Raw genomic sequence first — 24,490 nt, 5'->3', positions numbered from 1 at the left:
AGAAGCTATCGACGATCATGCCGGGGCCTCCTAGGGGTGCGTCATGAGTATACGCCCCACAAACACCACCTTAAGAACCGTCAGTCCGTCGAGATCGGGTTCAGTGACGAAAGGAGGATTGACAATAAAAGGTTCCCCTCGCTCGAGACGTCGGGTACTACAGTTCTACAGGTGCAAGAGTATGCCTCCTCAAGCACCCGGGCGTCAAAATAAAAGAAGTCCAAAAGAATAACCAAAACAAGCAAAAGGTCAGCAGGAAACGACAAGCAGATAGGAGAAGAGAGGGGAGAAAAACGAAACATAAGGAAAAGGAAAAGGCGCCCAGCAAAATCTGTGAGGACAGCAGCAGGAGCACAAGGCTACAAAAGGACAGAGGACTGCCCTAAGGAGCATCACACTCCGGCAGCCGCCCACCGAGCCCCTCCATGGCAACAACGAGGTGGACAGTGAGGGGACATTGCCAACAAACCGACTGCTGTAACCAAGACTACACTAAATATAAAAAACCACTAAACCCTTTGTCTAATCAATTAAATACGTACGCGTAAACATACCTTACAATACTATACTATAAGCTTAAAGTTAGATTGATAATAGCAATGGAATATTAGGTTATTTTTCACTGTTACAGCTAGTACAGAACAAAATATGCTTAAATAAAAGGTTCTTTTTGTTAAGTGTCTGTTTACCCAGAGGAAATATTAGTTATCTGGCTTTTTGCCACAAATATATTTGTTGATTTAAAGGGAAATTAGCAAAAATAAAAACCAGAACACATTGTAATTTTTATGTAAAGTAACAAATAATTTTTTTTAACAATTACCCTTTTAAATGCCTTTGAATTTCTTTCCCATAATGTTGACTGTCTAATGAAAGACAGCTTTACAAAAATGAGTTAATGATCTTGCTATTAATTATTTTTTTTTCACAAAGGCAACCATATTTCCCATCAACGATCATGCATACTAAGTTAAGAATTAGCACAGGTATACATTGGCAACAATAAAGAATACTTCTTACAAAATCATTTATAAACATTTTAAAACAAAGCACCCATCCTAATGGGTAAAACTTTCAATATTTGGCTATAAAGAATGTTTTATCAAAATACTGCAAATATTACCAGGAAAGTCTTTAAATTTACTGTACTTAAATTAATGATTATTTAATGGAAAAAATATTTAATACAGATTACTCTATTATTAAAAACTTGTCCAAGGTTACCATTCAGTGTTGATAAAATAAAGGAACAGACTTGTTACAAGAACAGTAATTAAAGACATTGTAGTAAGATTAATGATTTAATTGATTATAAATCCACCATAGATAGCTCTGTAGAAGTGGTACACAAATGTAAACATGCTTAGACCCTGAATACCTTGAATGCACAATTTAAAACAAAATTGTTAAAAGAATAGTTGTACAAGTTTCTTCTTTCCCTGAAATATATATGATAGCTGAAAATAAGGATAAATAATTTTCCAATCTGTATAATTTCTTCGATGTACAGAGTTTCACATCAATTAAATTCAAACAACACCAGTTCCTGAACTTTGAACACGAGAATTATCCCACAGTTATCATTTTTCTTACATGACTCGGGGGTTAGGAAGAGCATTAATAAATTTGGTGGACTATAAAAAGTTGCCTAACTAATGGCTGTGTACCTAGAGCAGTGGTACTCAACTGGTGGGTTGGGCAACCTAAATTCTGAGTACTAGTATATTTGACTCGTCAAGAGTTAACCCTTAAACTGCTCATGGCATATATATATATATATGCCATTATATATATATGACTGGACTTGATGGTACCACAAGTTCAATTCCTCAAATGCTTTCCTATTTTTTGTGCATAACCTACAAGCAAATCCTGCAACTTTGTCTAAATGATCGCAAGCGTAACTTGAAAAATTAGAAAATAAAAAATAAATATAACATTGAATATTGAAAACTTTAGATTTTCAAATCAGCAGCAAAAATATAAAATATCACCAATAGTTCGTTTGGTGTTGTTAGGCTCTCAGAATAGCACATTATCTTCATTTTCATATATTTAGAATATATGTCTTTAGTTTAGTTTACTGTAAACAAAATCGTCAATATGGCATTTGAAAAATGTGCCAAATTTAGACAAAAAAGAAGTTTATAACTCCAAACATTTAAAGTTTATGAAAAATTAATTCTAATAGGAATGTAGAACAGACAACTGTGAACACTATATGTAAAAATGATGAGAATCGGTCAGAAACCTGATTTTTTGAAGCAGACACAAAGTTGAAACTCTAGTTTTAGAGTTATTTGAAGTTATCGACAATGAATAAGGTAGTTTTAATTAATTTACTTATACAGTATGTTTTAATAAACATTGTTTGGCATTCGTACTCGAATATGTGAAAGTTGTAGTTCAAGGGAATAAAGATGTATACTTTATGTAAGTGATAAAGCCCTAATCTGGTCCCTAATCATCAAAGCAACCTAAAGAGACAAAGAAAATAGTTTGAAATCTGAAAAAATCAGCCCCAAAAAATTCAGTCCCAAGTTCTGAGAGTTGTGACTGATTTATTTGTAGACCAATTTTCATGCTTTCTTCACATAGTGAGGGATGGGTATGCACATAGTGAGGGATGGGTATGCACTCTCCAGGATGTAGAGTTTACAACAAAATCAAACAAAGCAGATAAAAAAAAATCCACCCCAAAAATTATTTTTGGGCCATTGGTGAAAGTAACATAACAACATTAGGCAATGTATTTTTATGATAATTAACAAAATACAGCATAACAACATACTTGATCATTATTACTGGTGTTATTATGTATTTCTCAGCAATGCTATGAAGACACCAGCTGCATATCCACTGTGTGGGCACTTCTTACTACTATTCTTCTTTGTGCGTCGGACAGGTGCTTACATCTCTCTTAGTGTATTATCCATCACTTCCAGTTAATAGCCGTTCTCCTTAACAAAAAATTCTTTAAAAAAAATTCCTCTAAAATCCATTTCTGGAAATATCGGGATGAAACTTTCATGAGCCTCAAGCCAAGAAGTTGGAGATTTGTTTAGCATTTAATATTAACTTTCACATAATTCAAATATTTTTTTCTCCTATCCCCAGCTTATATCCCCATTTACAGCCCAGGCTGTAGCAGTGTAGGGGTTAATAAGTGGTCAATATCCTGACTCGGCAACTTTTTTCTATTATAAAAATGTGTCCGAGTCACATGTCTTGATTACAGTACAGTATTAGAAAATTGAACTGATAATCCAAAAAAAGGAAGGAAACAACTGGTCTAAAGTATTATTTTACATGTATGTAAATATTTTTGGGCAAAATGATGCTATATGCTCTAAAATTCTTACAATTAATAGCTTTTTACACATACAATAATAACAGGCTTTACCTAATTAGGAAATAAGTCAAATGACAAACCTTCGTTATTATAGGTTCATGAGCAGAACACAATTATCATGTATATATTCATAAACTAAATGACGTAAGCTACATTGACCTCGAGTGAACCCTTATACATCAACTGATGTAGGTTGTCCTCTAAAGATTAACTAGAATTGAAGTACATACATAATATTAATCAGATTGTTACAAAATTCATCTTATTCAATAGTAACAATTGCTACACTCCTCCTTTATGAATTCATACAAGTACTTACCAAGCTGTACTTGCAAGAGGTTATGTTCTTATATTATTTTAAAAAACATACATACATTTAGCCAATAAAACAAATAAATTTTGAAGATAATTAAATAAAACACCTCTTTCTGGTGGGTCCTTTCAGTGGCTCTCTTCGCCATCTGCCTGGCAAAGCTCAAAGTTCTCCACCAGGCCATGAATACTAGGTCAATCCAAGTCAAAAGCAAAAACCAGCAGAAAGGTAGCCCCAAAACATGTAGCTGCATGTAAACACTGGCAGCACTGACAGAAAATATGACAATGCCTGTTATCCAGTTCCAACTGTTAGTTAACACTTTCGTCCTCCGGGGACGGAGGTGATGTCCACAAACAACTCTGCGGATGTCTGGCGGGGACGCATGTGGCATCCAAAATTAAAACATTTGTTAAAAATCCCATTTTTTACCCGATCATTATGGGACTAGTTTTACAATGCGGGCCTTTCAGACTGAACAATTTGATACCAGAATGATCGACATAGCATTAAAATTGAGGTGAGAAAACTGAACAATATACACAATACACACAAATCACAATAACGTGATACATCAAATGTACAAATCTACAAGGGCCAATCTGCAAAAATGTTAAATACACTTGCCCACCACCAGATGGCAGCCCTAATAACTTGTACCCCTTACCAACTGCCCACCTCCGACATGTGCTGCAAAAATTTAAGACCCCTGAAAAAGAGGGAAGGTGGAAACAGGAAAAGGAGGCAGCAAAAGGGACCCCCACACATAATAAAAAGAGGCTTGTTATAACATTTAATGCTGGATTTCTTAAGAGGCCTTCTTCTGGTAACTCCCTGATCTATCTCACCACAGAAAACAAGGAAAACAGGCCTAACCAGGGAAGAGGAGAGAAGAGCAGCAACAAGGCTCCTCAAAAGGAAATACAAAGAAACCAAGACAATAATCAAAACAGGTTCACACCAGCTTCCTCAGGGCTCTAATAAACAGACACCATTTAAAAACAAAAAATCGTAGTTAACATTCCCGAGTGCGAGATCCTCAGTAGTGAGCGAGCAACCAAGGCTGGCACATGCAGCTTGAGCTAACAGCACTGCTGTTCAGCTTGTGACCACAGCATCACCTAAAAATGTCAAAATATATATGTAACTGGTATTATTTAGCCATGATAGTATTACAGAAGAGCCTGACTGTGATAAAGACTGAACAATATTCAGATATCGGTGAATAAATGCTGTTCAAGATGTTAACAACACTAGCTACAGCACACTGCCATTGTTTGGTCCATCTACGAATCTTGAAATGACTTCTCATATTCATTTACAGGATTTAGTGACCAGGATTATGATAACAGCAGGATTGTAGTGAGAATTAGCAATGTTTGCAGTATGCTGGGAGGAGGAATCTTAGTGAGGGAGAGAGGTGGCATCGTCAACTGACTATGTGGCTACCTTACCTTGAGGTTACCTTGAGATGGTTTCCAGGCTTTGTATCCCCGCAGTCCGGTCGTCGAACAGGCCTTCTGGTTGCTGGACTGGTCAATCAGGCTCTTGGACGTGGCTGCTTGCAGCCTGACACATGAATCACAGCCTGGTTGATCAGGTATCCTTTGGAGGTGTTTATCAAGTTCTCTCTTGAACACTGAGGGGTTGGCCAGTTATGGCCCTTATGTGTAGGGGCACCTAAGACCATGTCATAGTGATCTAGCAATTGTGAGAGGCTGGAGCACCTTGTTCTGAACCCATGTTGATCAGGGTTATGTAGATGTGATTTCATGTGATTTGTAATCTTACTTCTTAGCACTCCTTCAAATATTTTTGTGTGTGATGTTAGGGCTATTGGTCTATAATTTTTTGCATCTGCTTTATTACACCTCTGTGAAGTGGGGTGATCTCCACTACTTTAAGTACAGTATGTCAGGGATGACAAGTATCTAGGTTTCGTCTCCAAAAGATGTTTAGGGCCTGTGCCAGTGGTGTTTTGCTCTGCTTGATGAATATAGGAAGCCAGAAACTACAGCAACCAGAAAAGCACATATATCAGGCAGGCAGTTACAAGGAACTGGCATCAATCCAAAAGCCGGGCCGGTGGGCCACTCAAAACAACAGCCTATTGGATAAGGTTATTACAAGTCGAGCCTAGCCCCAGGCCGGGTTCGGGAAGTTGAAGAACTCCCGAAACCCTATCCAGGTACTGTATAATATTCAAGTTAACTATATAAATTTTACTTAATTTATTATTTATTTCATTGAAAGTAGTGGACTATATTTAAATGATTCCTCACAAATGTAGTGTGAGGAATCAATCTCCACACCTTTGGTGGGGGGGGGTTATATTTAAAGTCAACTAAATAAAATGATTAGTTGTTTAATTATATTTAAATTATTTAAATTAAATCTGGTTAGTTATTTAATTAAGACAAAGTAATTCAAGCTTAGCTATGCTAGCAGCTGAAGCTTTTCTGGGACGCGTCTTAAGTCACGCGGGGCCTGGTACCTCAACTGGTCGCCAATATGTTTTGTGTCGTCACTGTACATTTAAATATGGTTAACACAAGTCACCATAGTCTGGATCACAGCCTGCCAACCAAGAGCAATTAGACACTGTCGACAAGATGATTTATATTAAGCAAATTATTTATAATGAAGAGATGAGAGCTAGACACTTACCCAGTAGGGCTGGGTGTTCATGTCTCTTAACCACATCTAGAAACATTTATAATGACTGGCCTGTCTGATAAACTACTAGACATGGAAAAGGGGGTTACCTCCCATGTAGACGAAGTCGAAGGGCAGTGTGACATAGGCATCCGATGCTAAAAAACGCCAGCACTGCTCCCGCATGTAACTCGTCAGAGCCGTACCAATGGCGTCTCTCTCCTCTCTCGGGCAGGTAGCATTCATGCCCCATATAAAATTGTCCTATACTCGGAAGGAGAGTTATTTAAAGTTTGATTTCTTTGCAATAAGATTAATTTATTGTTTTATTTTATAGTGAATTCAATCCTCAGACTGAACATTTAGGATTTTAAAGAGGTTTAGTTGGGCTGTTACGCATTAAATTGGTGACATGGCAGGTCGTTTTTTTCGTAATAATTATCAAATTTATTACACCCGCCTGTTCAGGAGAAATTTTTACATCAAATTAATTCATTTATTTTATACAGCAATAAAAATTTCTTTTTCTAGCAGTATACTTAAGGTTATGAAAGTTAAATAAAATAGGTGGGGAAATGTTCCCACAAGAGAGAGAGAGGGAGGGAGGGAGGGAAAGGCAGGAGGCAATTCCAGCAATATACTCTAGCCTCAAGCTGTTGAAGCAAGCTGGAGTCAAGGCTTACACAATAGCGAGTCTAGAGAAAACAAGAATTTGAAGAACAAAACGAACAGTCACACAGACCCGTGAAGAACAAAGTTCAAAAGAATAGCAAAACATAGCTTAAACAAAGCCAAGCAGTGGAGAGAGGGCACTAAGAGCTGTTAACCACACCAAGGTGAATGATTAAGGTAAGACACCAATGGGAAGGCCTTAGTTGTGTGGATTGCATCTAGTAGTGAACAAGTATAATGACCAGTTGGGACTGGATACAGTTGTCATAGTAAGTGCCAGGGTTGCCACAGTTTCCAGGCAGTTGTTTATTTTGGGGTACTTTAACTTTCTGCTAGTTTTTCTTGGATCTAATATCCTCAGAGTCCCTTGCCTCTCTTAACCATTGGACAGCAGCTATGGAAAAATGGTCATACCCGCCTATATGCAAAACAAAACAACAAAAACAAATAAACTTTCATTACCGAATTATTCATTTGTATACAAAATGTAAAAAAAACATGAATAAGTTTATATTTATCGTTTCATTGGGTGGAGGTGCTCTGGAGGGTCGCGTGGTTTCTGTGTCTAGTATCTGTCGATGCCTCGTGCTCGACTTTGCTGACACTTCCTGTCCTATCCTCCAATGTTTCACCACTTGTTTCTCTTTATTTACAAGAGTATGTGATGATTAACTTGATAAATAACATAATTCACATAACACATTACAATGTTTCATTTAATGATTGGTTTACCTGGCATACTCAATTACAACCAGTATAGTGTAGTGAAAAGCATATGAACATAATATTCAATGGTGTTGGGCTCTGGGCAATGACATATGGCCTAATTGACACTATACGGGTAAGAGTATAGATTGAAACAAAGGCATGAGCCACTAATATGCATCTACAGATTATAATCGTCATATGATAAATGCATTCACCGAGTAACTCATGAGTAACAGGATTTACTAGTAACTAACGAGCAGGATTTTTTTTTCAAGGGTCAAGGTAAACTTCATTTCATCAACATAGACCAACTGTATCCTTATTTGCAACGTGTGTAAAACCCAGACAATAACTGTTTAAATCGTCATATGACAATGACTGCATTACCCTGTGAATCAACACATGACGATGATTGCTGCCTAAGGGCTAAAGAGGCCAGATTCTGGTCCTGGTTTCCTGTAAACACTTGGTGAGGTACTTTAAGCTTTTAGTTAATCTGACTGGTAGCTCAGAGGGCCACCGAAGGGAACCAGTTTAGAAAACATCTTATCTGAATTTAGTTAAGCTTTCATCATCTAAAATTAGTTATATTTTAAAAATATAGGCAAAAATCATACAATATGTAAGCACAATGTATAATTTTGACATTGGCATTTGGTAAGAAGTTCCTTCCATTCTAATGTTTGTCCTCATCAGGTTTACAGTCCCAGCGATGATGCACTTCTGGTGTAAAGTTAATAATATGCACATGAGTGGCTTGGCACTTCTCTCTTTTGGGAGGGATGGGACACAGGCGGTAGGTTACTTCATCTCCCTCCTGAGGTACATACTCTCCTTCAATGCTGGAATTATCAAAATAAAAAGTACAGCAGCATTCAATCTGGGGTCTAAACAATACTTAGACCCCAGATATAAATATAAACTACATATAAATGTAAACTTGTTTATATCCAGATATTGATATAAACAAACTAATATTTAGACCACAGTTTGAAGATTAAAATTTTATTTAAATTTAATCACGAAAATATCTAGCAAATAATTTAATGTTAAATATTATACAATGGGGGCCTCGACTTACGATGCTAATCCGTTCGCAGAGACGGATCGTAAGTCGAAGCACTTTTTCCCCATTAGAAATAAAGGGATTTGAATTAATCCGTTCCCCACCCCTCCACAATATTAACATACAAATACATTTTATACTGAATACAATGTTTTTTTCCTAACTACAATACAGTACCTAACTTTATCTTACCTTTATGGAGGGCTCTTGATGGTGTATGGAAGATGGTGATGAGTTGGGAGGAGGAGGGAGAGTTGTTACTGTTTGGAAGGGGAGTCCCCTTCCATTATCACATCAGGCAGTGATGTTTTCTCTGGGGTACTCTCTCTCTCTCCTATGTTTTGCCTGAATACCACAAGGACCTGTTTGTGGTTCAGTGCTTGTTTGTCTCACGACAAATTTGTCACGAGACATTTGTTTTTCCCTTCGTTTTAACATTTGTCTGTAATGATGCATCACTTTAGCACCCATAATGTCCTTTTTCTTAGCCAGTATGGTGGATATCATTGACTGATATTTGTTGTACTGCCTTGCCAGTCCAACAACCCGCACACCATCTTCATATTTATGAATGATCTCTTGTTTCTGCTCTATGGTCATCCTTACATGGGATCTCATATGCTGAGCCTTACCACTGACTTTCCTGGGACTCATGGCGTGATATATAATAATTACTTTAATGTTCAAAATGCAGAAAATCACCAAAAAAGCGAAATTTCTTATAGGCAGCGATCGTCACTAAGCGGGCAGCTGTAGTAAACTGAGGCAGGTCGGCCACGTGACCGGGAACCACAGCGCTCGGTCGACCCGAACGTGTACCAACAAATATTGTAAGTCGACTACACCATTGGATGTCGAGTCGCATTTTTCGATGAAATTTACATCGTAACTCGAAATTATCATAAGTAGGGCAATCATAAGTCAAGGTGCCACTGTACTACAAAAAAACCAGCATTGAATATAATGAAACACCAGTTTCTGGGTTAGCCCCAGAGGCTCCCTGAAGCTACCTTACTGATCAAGTGCCATACTAGAGTGTTATCAGTTGCAGAGTTCTTTGTAAGCCTATTGAGGACCATGAGCCAGAACCTGGACCCCTCAGAGAGAGCACAGGGAGCAATGGCACATGAACACTTTACATTTAAAGTATGTCATCTTGCCGTCGACCACGGGAAGGCATCCAGAAAGGTAGGCAAATCAAAACAGACTACTACTTCATTGAAAAGTGCGACCTATGTCCTCAACAAGTGCAAAAAAACTCCCCCAGAAAGCAAACAAACAGGCAAAACTTCGTTACAACTAACCCCCCTGCTTATTAGTTCAACTAACCCTGTAAAGGGGAAGGGTGAGCCAGCCTGGTACAAGTCAGGCCACCTTCATCAAGTTCTGTGATGTGCTTAGTCGTGCAGAGTGGTTGCTGTCGCTCTGGCTCCGTGTTCCCATTTTATTGGTGTTTTTGCCCTTTCAACAGTGATATATATAATGGATGTGTGTGCATGTTGCCAGGAGTTTTGAGTACTGGAACAGCACGCGCTTAGGCCCACCTTCCCTAGGTGCTTCGTAAGTACTTCCCTTGCATTTCAGGGTTATCTTCCCTGGGGCGTTCGGGGTTTACACGTTAGAGGACTTCCTCGCTTGTGGTTGTCTTCACCCTTGGGGTACATTAGGGGCCTTGGGGCTTTCTGCCTTGCTCTGGGTAAGGGTGTGTTTGTTGGCTGGTGGGGCACACTGAGGCTGGCACAGCTAGTTTTTCAGCTATCGACAGTGGGCCGATGTTTCTGACCTGTTTGCTCTAGTAGTTTCGGGGGTTTACTGCGCTTTCACTTTTCATTGCATTTTTTGCCATTTTTAGTGGAGAAGTTCTGTTTTTAACCTGATTAGGATGTAGTGGTGGTCCTCCTCTGTTGCCCTCGAAGCTTCTTTCTGACTGCTTGCAGTCAGATTACCGGCTTAGCTGTCCCCAGTACCTGGGCTTCCTATAGGGCTCATTCACCTTACAGGGCCTGGAAAACCCCAGTGGGCTCAGTTGTACAATGGTATCTCTTCCAAGGCTGCTCTTACATTGTGCGAATTCATTAGGTTGCTCGTTGCCCCTGCCTCTGGATGACGATCATCCATTCTGCCTCCGCCTTGCTGCTTGTTGGGTCAGACTGACACCTCTGACCCGGACTCCTGTGGGACTTAGTGTTCCATTTTCACTCATCCCCATCTGATATTCTGCAGGATCAGGCAGCAGTCGCATTGCATAGTCTCTGTGATGCAATGTGACAGGCTGTGTACCCGTTTGGAAGCCCCAGAGCTGCCCCGTTTGGGTTTTCGGGACTTGGCTTTGGGGGGGGGGGGCTATCTTCTACCTATCTGGATGCCTTGCCTGGTCAATGCCAAGATGACATACTTTAAATGTAATGTGTTCATGGGCCATTACCCCCCTTTGCCTCTCTGAGAGGGCCAGGTTCTAGCTCATGATCCTCAGTAGGCTTACAAAGAACTCCGACTGATGACACTCCAGTAGTATGACACTTGATCAGCAAAATAGCTTCAGGAAGTCTATGGGGCTCCCCACAGAAAATATGTACTGCAAAAACAGGAATATCAAGATTATAAAGTAATGAAATGTTTTTTTCTAATCTCTCTCTCATTAGCTCCCCCAAGCTTAAGTGCTGATACTGCCAAGCCTCTGAAAATTGCACAAGAACTGCAAGATCCAACCTGACCTACCAGGAGCAAGGACTAGAATCTGGCTCTCTTCAAGGTGAGGAAAGCCTCAGGATTAGTAATAAAGCAACTGCCTGAGGTAAACAAGAGTCTTTGCTGTGGAGTAACAATCCTAACAGATGACCCAACTGTCACTGGATGGTGACCCAGGTCATTTGGAACCCCCAAAATCCAGCCACACACCTTACTCATGAGACACCAATACAAAAAATAAAAACATGAAAAGAATTGGCAAGAATAAAGAGCAGAAGAAAGTCCCAACAGAAAAGGCCATATGACATTCAACACTTTAATTGTGCCTCCTCAGAGGACAACGGCTTGACAGATGCAAAAGGTTGACCCACATAATATGACAGGAGGAGAGCAGATCTCAGGGTAAAAAAGCAATACTATCATGCTAAGCACCACATCTAGTAAGCAAAAATCCAACCTTCAGAAAGACCACCAAAAATGTAAACAGTGTGTAGAAAACAGCCAGGGATCAAGAAGCCAAAAAATAAGTCTTAAGTGTAATAAAATTCCTTCTTTTCTAGATGGATTAATGTCTATCCAAGCTTAGTTTTTTTTTTTTTTTGCCAACCTTTAGGAAATAAAACCTGGTTTCTAAAACCTAACCTAATCTACCAGGAAACCAGAAGCAGAATTTGGCCTTCTCTAAGGCAAGGGGAACCTCAGGATTAGAGATTAACCCAAAACTAAGAAAAAAAAAAACACCAGAAATGTTACATGCACACAAAACAAGGTAAACAAGGCAAATGATTTTTGCAACAGAGCAACCTTAGCTGCGATGTATCTGACCACCACCAGATGGCAGCTCATCACCCAGGGTTATGGTCAGCTACCTACCTCACAAGTCTGTTCACTCTATTTCCCCTTCCATAATAAAGTAGTAGTTTAGTCTAGTCAAAAGCGTCAGGAATCTAGGTGTCACATAATTACGCTTCATAGTCGGGTAACCTGCTTCCTCCATCCTATCTTCACCGATTATACAGTGAAGACTATTCAAGAACTAGATATAAATGCAATAATAAGCATCTGAGGTGCCAACTTCCAGTCAACTGCCTGGCAAAAACCCATACAAAACATTCTAGCTCCTACCAGTTGACAACTCGTAACGTTACTCCCAGAAGTCTCGCAGAATCGTAAAATACCGGTGCTCTATAGTCACAATTCTCTCTTTTCAGGTGCTCCCAGGTGTAGACATTTCAAACTGGCAGTGGGCGTGATCAAAATGACAACGTTTCTCAGGTGGGTTTCTCGCCCTGTTTCCAGTTCCAAAACAAGACTGCGCAGACCTGCGTTTCATTCTGGACTTGTCCCGTCTGAACCCTTGGGTTTTTTGCCTCTTCTTTCATATGACCAGTCAGTCCCAGGTCCAGCTTCTGTTGGAGCCAGACCTGGGACGATGTTGATGTCTGCACTTGTATACACAATTAACCACATTACAGTATATCATACAGTAGTACTGTAATATGATAACTGCATTAGTTGTTCAATATATCACTACAATAATACAACTCATAACTAAATACAACTTACTCTGAAATATGAAGGAAGATGTCCTCTGTGCCATTCTCTGGAGTTATGAAGCCATGACCTTTGGTTCGGCAGAAGTACTTCACTTTCCCTTTTACCTCAGGGTTGTTGATGGCTATTTCTGTCCTGTGGATACCATTACTCTCAGTATTCACATCACAGCTTTCAACTTAACAATTGGACATTATTAATAACTCATTTCCACTGTCATGTGGTGTTAAAGCACAAGTCCAAAGAAAAGGCAAATAAATACACTAAAAGAAAGTTATAGAAATCTGAATAATAAAAATATCACTTGTCCATTCATTACATCATTCTCAAATACAAATAGCATCACTTAAATATGCACTATCATCAATAGCAACAACCAACCACTTCCGAAGACCAGGTTTTGGGTATACAGTGCTCCTCGTCAATTTTACCAACTTAACCAACAAGGTAAAAAGATAGGAGGAACAACTCAAAGAACTAGTGAAAAAATGAAACATGGAATGTGTTGAGTGGTGAATGTGAAAAATTGACAAGTAGACTCATATGGTGAGCAACTCAAAAGGAACCCTACATGCTAACATGGAGTTAGGCAAGGATATACTAAGAGAAACTTCATCAACAACTCAAAAAGAAGAGGTAAATATATAACAAGAAAAATGCAAAGAAGAAATAAAAGAAACATTCATATGTGCAAGTTGTTAAGAGAAAAATGATGAAGGAAGTGTGTTTGCAAGTCAAAACCAAAAATGACCAACAAGAAGCAGAAATTAGACAATTAAGAAAGAACTGGTTATCAATAGTAAATTAGAACAAAATACTGCAGATAGCAGTTAGTTAGTTTAGTTCATTTATTATGCACCCCATACCCAATCTTGTGGGCGGTAGTGGAAAGGGTTACAGAGGCACATAATGGGCTCAGGGACTGAACCCCACAATTTATTTAGCTAAGCAAGTTACAACCTTGATGAGCTACAGTAGTTATAAAATTCAGTATAAGTCATCACATCATAAATGGGTTCGAGATCGACCACAAGTAGCAGAAAAGATTAAAATCATTGAGAAAATAGTAGGTTTAGGAGAAACAGTCAATTCAAGGGAAAATGTCAGTGATTTTAGGATAGGAAAATATGGAAGACAAGAATTGCCCCTTAACACTTTAGTCTGAAATGGGAAAGTGATGTATATGCTCCTCTCACAGTGTTCTTTGTGTGTTTCTCTGGTGACAGTTTACTATCTAAAACCACCCCTAGGTCTCGTTCTTTATTAAAGTTCTTAAAGTCCTTTCCACATAATTTGTAAGTTGTGTGTGGTTTATTTTCTTTAATTCCACATTCCATAACATGGCAATGTATTAACATTGAATCCCATTTGCCACTTGACACTCAAAGCACTTATTTTATCTAGATCAATTTGAAGGACATGACAATCGTCTGTGTCTCCCATCTTCTCCAGTATCTCGGCATCTCGGCTGTTCTTAGTATATCACAGTTATCCAAGTGGGTTTACAGATCCAATGAAACATAGCCGATTTAATGAGCCATTCGCATCATCTGCAAACATGTTCATATAATTATGCATTTCCTTCTGGTAGGTCATTTATGTAAATGATGAACATTACATCTGCAAGAATTGAACCCTGTGGTTCAGGGGTTAAAAATTTTCATCCATGTCAGAAGTCGTCCTGTCAACCCTCCAACATGTTCCAGTTTCCAAAACAACTTTGTGTGGAACTGTCAAAAGCCTTTTCCGAGAGGAGCCCTTACGCCTCCCTGGAGCTTATCGGGCATATCAGGCTTTCATTTGCCTGGTGGGGGGGGGTCTGCCTAGTGTGGCTATAGTACCACTGGTACTATAGCCACACTAAGGGAGTCGTTTGATCTGAGTTAAATCAGGTTATTATGACCCCCAATTCGGCTCTGGTTCAACTGGCTTAACTCTCCGATATGTGTCCATGACTTATTAGGTAGGTGGAAGGGCACCACCAGGAGTGGAGCCTGCGGCTTAATTTGACTCAACACTGGGGAACCTCACCAGGCCAGGTTACGGGGATTAACTTGTCTTATTTTCACTTGTCTCCCAGTTAACTCGTCCCCTGTTGACTTCAGTCACTTGTTGCTTCATCTTCACACAGCTATATGTTTTTAATAAGGCCTGTCGGCCGTCTATCACTCCATCATAAGCCCGAATAAGCTCCAGGGAGCCGTAGGGGCTTGCCACAGAAACAATGAGCAGTCACTCTGAGACAAGAGGTCAGAGCAACCCTTAAAATCGCACACAGCGAAAGAGGACTCAGGAGTCGCATTCATTAGACCCGAGTGCCCCCACGGGGTCTCCCAGGGCCCCTCGACTTTCTGCTAAGAGTAAACCCAGGCAGGGTACTGCTAACCGACGCCCAGAGCTACCAAACAAACTGCTAATGCTGAATCCCCGGGACATGTCCACTCACGAGGGCAAAGCAGAGGTTACCACCAAACAGAAAGCAAACAGTAGTATGCAGACGACGAGTCACAATAACGTGGCTGAAATACGTTGACTAAACCACACACTAGAAAGTGAAGGGACCCAGAGGACAGCACAACACGAGTCTGGAGCTGGAGCCACACAACCATGTCGTATCACACCAGCCGAAGAACTGGGGTGTGGATCGCCGGCGTGGGGGTCTGGGGGCTCCCTCTTTCCCCCTCCCGGGGAGGGGGTAGCTGCATGCGGCTTGTGCGACATCATGCTCGTTTACTAGTTTTCATTTGGGGAGTTCTGTCCACTCGTTTGTCTATCTTTGTTGTTTTTAACCAGAATAGGGGTTTCTTTTGAGGCACACTTACCTTTCTGGGGTACCTGTCCTGGTCGATGGCAGATATAGAATGCTCCAAATCACATGTGCATTTCTATAGGCCATTGCTTCTCATGCCTCTCTGATTGGGGGGGGGGGGCAGGTTCTAGCTCGTGGTCTCCGTTAGGCCTAGAACTCCATCCACATCAACTGGTGCATGTTACGAACCCGGATCCAGCGTCCTAGCCTGGAGCAGTGACAAACACGCCATCTGTGGGTCAGCTCCCGAAACCCCCGCCAAACGAACGACGACACCTAGTGAGGACAGCGTGTACTGGCCTCGAGGACCAGTTTCCAGTCTGGTACAACGCTCAACACCGCCGCTCCTGACCTCTGGTGAGGTGGTGCTCCGAAGACAGCGCCATCTATGGAGTGGATATGTCGGGCGTTTGTATCTGAGCCTGTGAGTGTGGTGTATTAGTGTCCCGGTTATTAATGACGTGTCTGCTTACAGAGCCGACCTGGGACCACTGTGTTGAAGGTGTAGTCAGTCTACCCGAGGCAGCCAGTCTCCATACTGTGAAGTTTGCTGCAGCTGTCGTGACGTCGTCCCCCCGGAAGAACACTGTGGTGTGTTAAGCCTGCCAGTGGAGTGGCAGTGGAAGGATTTACCCGGGACCGACGGTTGGAGACGATAATCCACTGGGGTATTGAGGACAGGAGGGTGATTGGTGATATCACACGAGACTCCTGTCTAGGGCGTACCCCTTTTATCGTTCGTGGAGTGGCCGTACCAGCCTTGGTGGCTCAGTACCTGCCAGCAGACCTGCTGGACGTGTGGTTGACGGCCTCCACGACGGTGCCCCCAGTGGACCTGCGTTTTGGCTGACCTGTGGCCAGGGTAGGCTCGGCGTTCCAGAAGACACGTCTTGAGGCCACGAAGAAAGCACCGCGGACTCAGCACCTTGCTTCTTAATCAAGAGTCTTCAGCAGAAGACCAGATTGTGCACGATCCCCTTGTATAGTGTTAATACCCTCCCCTTGTGCACGTCTATTATTTTATATATTTAAATGGTGATGGTGAAGATTATATTATATTAAGTTCTTACCTTTCTTTCCCTACTCCCTTTAAGTTACTTGCGTCACGGATCGCATCCCTTGATAGCCTCTACTGGCTTGGGAACGGATACCTATATCTTCCTCTAACAACATCAGAGTGAGAACCCCGTTGCGTCCCGAGAGGGCCGTAACAGTGCAAGTTAGAAATATTCATATCAGCCTGGATAGCTTCGGGGAGCCGAAAGGGCTCCCTCCAGAAAATGGGTACAATATAGGAAGAGGCCTAATCCTCTTCAAGAAACAAATACTGTACACAGCAGTGAGGAGAGAGGCAGAGAGGAATTTTGAGAAAGGGATAGCGAACAGAAATGTGTGACCACACTATATGAACAATTCCAAAAGTGTGTTTGTATAAAATGAGGATTTCAGTGAGTCAGACCCAATACCAATTCCAGATCATACCATAGAATACACAGAGGTATCTAAAGACCTGGGGGCCTGACAGCTGAGTGGACAGCACTTCGGATTCGTAGTCCTGAGGTTCTGGGTTCAATCCCTGGTGGAGGCTAAAATAAATGGGCAGTTTCTTTCCCCTCTGATGCCCCTGTTACCTAGCAGTAAGTAGGTACCTGATAGTTAGACAGCTGCTACGGGCTGCTTCCTGGGGGGTGTATGTATTGTTCGCAGGGACACTAAGCCCCCGAAATCACCTCAAGATAACCTCAAGATCACCTGGGTACGTCCCTCTTTTCACTTAGCTTTGGGTAGTTAGCTTCAGGGAGCCGACGGAGATCCCCCACAGAAAACCAGTGTTGAATGTAATGAAGTGCTATTTTCTGTGCGAGCTGTAGGGTCCCCACCCCCCAATGGGGAGTGAGGTTGCTAATTAGAAGTGCAACTAGCACTTCATGCAAGTGCTAGTTACAAGAAGGGTTGCTTATTGTGATTCAGTCTAGGGGGGGGGGGGGGAGGGGAGTTATTTTGATCTTTTGGGATACAGGTTTTACAGGTTAACCAGACAGTGGTCTGTTTTGATTTGCCTACCTTTCTGGGTCCTTGCCTGGTCGATGGCAATTATGACATACTGTAAATGTAAAGTGCTCATAGGCCATTGCTCCCTGTGCCTCTGGTTCTGGACTAGGTTCTGGCTCGTGGTTCCAAGTAGGCATAAGAACTCCTTTGACTGATGAATCCGAACTAATATAGCACATATCAGTTCAGATATCTTCATGGAGCCTCTGGGGCTCACCCAGAAAATAGCATTTAATTACATTCAACACTGATTTTTTATTTTTTCAAACATATACCTGGTAATTGTTAACATCACATAATCAAACATAATATTAGAAGATTTTATCCTTACGTAGATTTAGTCCTGTTGCGTCTTGTGATAATAGGCGAGGGAATTTGAAGGAGAAACCCTTTGTTGGGACTGTCTGGTGTAAGGCTGCATGGCGATGACATTACGAATTCTATAAAAAAAAAACTTACCTTAGTATTAAGCCTTATGACAATGAAAAAAATGGTTCAGTTCTATATTAGTAAACACTAATTTTGTGGAAAATGTACAGCAATTATCAACCTCCTCCTCGAATTTATTAATAAGTATTTCCAAATGTTGAAATTGCACAGTGTTTATGTGCATGATGGTGACGAATTGTACAGGAGAACATTCTCCTTAAAGACTGAAACTAATAAATTTGCTTCATAGCACAATAGGGCAGCATCGTTTGAACTGGGTTTCACTCATGTGCATGGAACATAACATCCTGAAGACCATTGACTTCAAGCCAATATTAAAGCAATTCTCTGAAAAGAAATGCCGCAAATGCTTGTTATAATAAGTTCATAGCAATTTCATACTGTGCCAACTAATCTGTGTAGCTTACTGAGTATTACTGCATTTTTCAAGCCTAGGGAATTGTTAAAATGTTATGTTGATTAGTTGCTGCTCTACAGCATGTTATTTATGTTTTAACACCAGTTTTATCGAAGTGCAAAGAAAATAAATGATTGTTTAACATTATCAAGAAGAACTGAACTCAAAGAATGCCAGAACCAACATTGAGGTGTAAACCAGGTCCCGCAGAAGACAAGCACCAAGCACCTCCCAAACCTCCGAAGGGAACATCCGAGAGAAAGAAAATCTCCAGAAAGACGAATCCAAGGAACCCAAAGGCACAAGGAAATGATGTTTCATCATTTTAAGTTTTGGCATTTAAGGCTTAGGTGGGTAGGCAGTTCCATGGGTTTATAACACTGTGGGTGAAAAAGCATCTCCTGTTGTACGATGTACATCTCCAATGTACATCGTACATTGTGGCTTGTCGAGCTTAAAATCGTTGCTCCTTGTTTCTGTTACATCTGTACGCTTGATTATTGCAAGGGTTTGGGGTTAGTTTTTTATGACTGCTGCTCCTACCTGCTGTGCAACTTTCATTGAGCGGTGAATTTTGACTCCAAGGTTCTTTTCTTCACCAGTCTGCTGTAATGTAATGCTATTGCATGGTCTTGCATCTGTCAATATTAAAAAGCATGTGCAAGTCTTCCAACCATTTGTGGAGTTCATATAAATCTGTAAAGTTTCAATATCATAATTTCCCACTTTACCATAAATCGTGGTCATCTGCAAATTTGATGATGTGGTTTGTAATACAGGTATTCTCATCTATGTCATTGATGAACAGTGGTACCTCCATTTTCAAGTTAAATCCATTCCCCAGAGATGATTTGACAATCGTCAATTCAAAAACCGAATTGAAATTTAAAAACAAATTTTTCCATAAGAAATAATGTAAAATTAATTAATCCATTCCACACCCCCCAAAAATACTAACTTAAAAATACATTTTATATATAATAATACTCATTTTGTACTACTGTATGTATAAGTATACTGTATCTTATCTTTATTGAGGACTTTTTTGGCATATGGAAGACTGAGGAGGGGGAAGGAGGCGGTGGTGTGTTAGTGTTTGGAAGGGGTCTCCTTCCATTATAACATCTGGCAGTGATGACATTTCTGGGGGTACTCTCTCTCCTACATTTTGCAGGCATACCGCTAGGACCAAGTTGTGGCTCACTGCTTGCTTGTCTTACCAAGAATCTGTCTAAATACATTTCTTTTCCCTATGTTTTAACACTTGTCTTTAGTGAGACATCACATTCATTCACTATGAATGACATCTTGTTTTTCTTATATCATCATCCTCAACTATTTTCTTAGGTTGAACTTTACCACTGACTTGGGACCCATGGTGTGATATATTATAATTAATTTTATATTCAAAAACCACAAAGCACAAAAAAAAAGAAATTTTTTACAAAGAATTCAAGCGTGGTCATCACTAGGCAGGACACACTGGTAAACTAAGGCATGCCATGCACTATCGATCAATACGTGTATCAACAAACTCGAAGTGAGACAAACCTCGAATACGTAGTAGATTTTTACAAAGAAACCAAGCTCGAAAACCGAAAAATTAGAAAATGGTGGAATTCGAAAATCGAGGTTCTACCGTACACTGTGACAAAAAAGGTTGGTCCCAAAATGGACCCCTATGGTACCCCACTTACCACATTTCTCCAGTCAGATTCATTCCCATTTTGCATGACTATTTTCTTTGTTGTAACATTGTTTTATCTATTCCAGTACACTACCATTTATTCCCTGTGCCTGTAATTTCCTTGCCAGTTTTTCCATGTGGTACCTTATCAAAGGCCTTAGCAAAATTCATGTATACTACATCAACCAGAAGTCCTTTGTCTGAATAGCTGGTTACCGTTTGCAAAAATGTGAGCAGGTTAGTGAGGCAGGATCAATTTTTAACAAACCCATGTTCTGTTGATTTTACAAGATTGTTCTCTAAGATGTTGGATGATTCCTTCTCTTATGATTCTCTCCTTGAGCATGCAGATGTGTGATGTCAACTGATCAGAAGGTGGTTCTCTGCCGAGCTCTTTCTGATGTTCTGGCACTGTACCACCACTGACTTTCAAAATCAGAGTCAGATGTAAAACTTGGACTGGCTTCAGGAGGGACCTCCAGACTTCCTGTTATTTCAGTAGAAATCTTGTTGGATGACTTTCTATAAGTCAGTGGTGGCACACTAATAGAGTATACATTGCATTGTATACTCTATGCATTGGTCGCATGTTCTTATCACCTCAGAGCCCCAGTGGATATTCTCAATATATATGGTTTTAACAAAGAGAAAATTGTGTTTTGTCGAATCTTGTGTCTGACACGCGATGATTTGATGAAGTTATTTTCCTTTGTTAAAACCGCGAATATTACTATGCTAGGGTGTATTAGCTTAGGTTAGACTGTATTGAGTTGGGCTGGGTTGGGCTAGGATGGGTTGGGTAGGTGTGAAAATGGGTTGGGGGATCATGTTGTGTATGACGTAACTTGCATGTACCCCATAACCCTGGGGTGAAAAAGCATCTCCTGGAGGGAGGAACCTCAACACAGTCCTAACACACACACACACACACAGGATGCTTTTCCTCAACAAAATGAATTACAACATTCACTTATTTCAATCTTTGTACGTTTTTAAGCATATTTACATCCATTATAAGAACATAAGAACAAAGGTAACTGCAGAAGGCCTATTGGTCCATACGAGGCAGCTCCTATCTATAACCACCCAATCCCACTCATATACTTGTCCAACCCGCGCTTGAAACAATCGAGGGACCCCACCACCACGTTACGCGGTAATTGGTTCCACAAATCAACAACCCTGTTACCGAACCAGTATTTACCCAAGTCTTTCCTAAATCTAAACTTATCCAATTTATACCCATTGTTTCGCATTCTGTCTTGTGTTGATACTTTTAATACCCTATTAATATCCCCTTTGTTAAGAACAATCAAGTGAGTGTGTATTTTGCAGCGAGAGGTGCCATACGCACAATCAGAGAACACTGAAAACTACAGAGGTTTTCGGCTGTATATATATGTCCCGCCACCCGCAGGATGTTATTCCCTCTCCACCAGCTATAAAGGTATATCAACTACATTAACTAACATATCTAACTAAACACACAGCCCCCTTGTTTAACTCCCTAAACATGCTAAACATAATCTCACTCCACAAATTCTCTTGTGTCAACTACATTTACAAAACCCTGTTCTTAAATGCAAATCCTGCTCTGAAACTCTCCCTGGACAGATGTAATAGGTCCCATTATCACCACACCAGAAATAAATATCTCTTTGATATCCCCAGAGTTAAACTTAATCTGTGTAAACACTATGCAAATAAAGGGACCCAGATTATGGAACTCACTCCCTACTGAATTGAAAAGCTGTCCAACTTATACATCATTCAAAATCAATACTAAAAAGTACCTAATTTCATCTTCATAGTTTTTCACTTTTTGCCTTAAAATTGCACTGTATCTATTGCTACCCAATCTCCCAACCTTTATGTTCCCAATTTGAACATCTTTACTATTGTGATCATAATCATCATATGTGCTGCCAATCTGCTGTATGGTGTTTATAAATCTTGTTTATCTGTATCTTTTGCTACCCAGTCTCCCAATCTTTATGTACCCAATCTGAACATCTTTACCATTGTGATCATTGCTGTCTTATATGTGCTGTCAATCTGCTGTATGGTGTCTATTAATCTTTTTTAAATTACTAATCAAGCTGTCAATGTAATCAGAGCTTTAATATAACAATGTGCTTTAATATACTTATCTCTCTCATCTCATTTTTCTCTTGCAATGTATCTTTATCATTTATCAATTCTGATAGAAATTACCTACTTAAAATTATGTGTTAGATTAAGGACCTGCCCGAAACGCTGCGCGTACTAGGGGCTTTACAAGAGTGTAAATACTGTACTATCCAATGTATTCTCACAAACCCAATGTACCTTCTTGTATATATATAATAAATAATAAATAAATAATAAATAAATAAAATAAACATTTGAGATAATGAAGCAGCTACTAAACTGGTAAATTTGAACGATTACTTAAGAAACAACAAGAATAATTGTATATACTTATTCCATAAGTATATACTTATTCCATAAGTATGTACTTATGCCCCGCGGAATATACACAACGGATCAATTTACTTTGTTCTCTCCTAGTTATGTTTGAGGGGGTTAAGCTTCGGCTGTTTGGTCCCGCCTCTCAAGTGTCAATCTACTGGTGAACAAGCTCCTATTGAGCTCCCCGTCACTCCCTACCGCATCCTGTTTGTTTAAGGACTCTAACCCTAACAAAAAATATTTCTAATGTCTCGAGGTGTTCTCTCTCTCTCGGTGTCAAGTGACGTGCTCTTAAGTTTGTATAACATGGCGGCCCTGACCTGTTAGTAATCATATATGGTGTACACTGTAGAGAGAGACGAGATGGGCGGGACTACGTAACTACCGGAAGCTCTTCCTGCTCTACAGTCTGCTGCTCGCTGCTCCCTGGGCCACACTGCTGCTGCTCGCTGCTCCGCACTCCTCCAATTGTACAACCGTTTCGGACACCCTCGGTTTAGTACACAAAAAAGCCGTTCGTTCACATACAAGTTTGTATACACGAACCCTTTCGTACATACATATGCGCTGCCTTGTGTTTGCTGCTGTTCTCGTCTTCCAAAACACTATTATTTGCATATTTATTTACTTATTTATATCCATAAGGTACATTGGGGGTTAAGGGAAAATGATGATAGAAATAGAAATGAAGAACAACAACAACTTCATAGAAATGAAGTTGATTTTACATTCTTAAGAAGTAACTTAAAAGTAATTGTAGCGAGTTTAAATTAAATTAAATATAAATTAATTTTTTTCAGGTAAGGTACATACATACAAGGTAAGATACAAAGTTGATGGATTTATAGAGCTAGTATATACACTATTATAAAGCCACTATTACACAAAGCGTTTCGGGCAGGAATAATATATATATATATATATATATATATATATATATACATATATATATATATATATTGTGACGGTAAAGCGTTGGTGTTCGGCTGTTTCAAAAGCTAGGGGCAGGGCCTCGTCACATGACAAAAAAAAAAAAAGAGAAAAGTTGGTCCTTTCGTCTGTGGTAAGGTAATGGGAAGACACACAAAACACAAGTATATAAACAATGAAATTTTAATTACTCTAGAAAACAAGACATGAATAAAGGCAATCTCATAAAAATATGCAGGATAAGTCAACAAACAAAATAACATGAATAATCACTGGCAAATGAAAAGTTACGCTAAGACAAGTAAGTTACAGTGATAGCAAAATAAAATATGAGTGCTGGAATACTTGCTTCGAGCTGCCACCTCCCTTATTACACGAAAGCTAAGGCTTAGTCTACCAGCGAGATATGTCAACTGCATGGAGCACTGAAGCTATACTAACGAGACTTGCGCACTGCAGCCCAGACGTCGACTTGTGGTGGTGGCGGAGGGCAGGGGCGACGAGACACCAGCCAATCAGCAACAGGCAGGCAGAGGATGAGCAGTTAGCTGGTTACGGCGGTGGCCAGGTGTGCTGGGTACGATTTGCTCTCTGGGCAAAACGTTTGGCGATACTTGGTGAACGTATCTTGTATTTTGACGTAATTATGTAGGGAAGAGCAGGCTCAATCTCTCTTGAAAGAGATTATCGTCACAATATATATATA

The 24,490-nt window shown here is 40.2% G+C and overlaps 1 protein-coding gene across 3 annotated transcripts; it reads right to left on the bottom strand.

The window, feature by feature from the left end:
• Nucleotides 1–773: 773 nt before the first annotated feature.
• LOC138359495 (cold shock domain-containing protein CG9705) lies at nt 774–24,338 on the bottom strand. 3 transcript variants are annotated; one of them, XM_069318802.1, is made up of 5 exons: nt 23,175–23,315; nt 19,260–19,354; nt 18,201–18,309; nt 13,021–13,143; nt 8,324–8,542 (listed from the first exon to the last, which is right to left on the bottom strand). In XM_069318802.1, exons 3-5 carry the CDS (start codon nt 18,299–18,301, stop codon nt 8,377–8,379), a joined length of 390 nt encoding a protein of 129 aa, XP_069174903.1. In that variant the 5' UTR covers nt 18,302–18,309; nt 19,260–19,354; nt 23,175–23,315; the 3' UTR covers nt 8,324–8,376. The 3 variants fall into 3 exon arrangements, with proteins under 3 accessions (XP_069174901.1, XP_069174903.1, XP_069174904.1); XM_069318800.1 differs by lacking the exon at nt 19,260–19,354 and having other exon boundaries at nt 774–8,542; nt 23,175–23,326; XM_069318803.1 differs by lacking the exons at nt 19,260–19,354; nt 23,175–23,315 and adding an exon at nt 24,226–24,338.
• Between the last annotated feature and the right edge of the window lie 152 nt (nt 24,339–24,490).

The sequence above is a fragment of the Procambarus clarkii genome, chromosome 91 (assembly GCF_040958095.1).
Source record: "Procambarus clarkii isolate CNS0578487 chromosome 91, FALCON_Pclarkii_2.0, whole genome shotgun sequence".
In the NCBI taxonomy this organism is placed as follows: Eukaryota; Metazoa; Arthropoda; class Malacostraca; order Decapoda; family Cambaridae; genus Procambarus; species Procambarus clarkii.
Note: the sequence above shows the minus strand (reverse complement) of the source record. Positions and strands in the feature narration are given on the sequence as shown.

Bases quoted from the DNA above. Each gene is read 5' to 3' on its own strand.
- LOC138359495 (XM_069318803.1), bottom strand. From the start codon at position 18,301: ATGTCATCGCCATGCAGCCTTACACCAGACAGTCCCAACAAAGGGTTT. The intron at 13,144-18,200 runs GTAAGGATAAAA...TGGTATCCACAG, and splicing joins CGCAACAGGACTAAATCTAC to GACAGAAATAGCCATCAACA. The intron at 8,543-13,020 runs GTAAGTTGTATT...TGATAATTCCAG, and splicing joins ATCTTCCTTCATATTTCAGA to CATTGAAGGAGAGTATGTAC.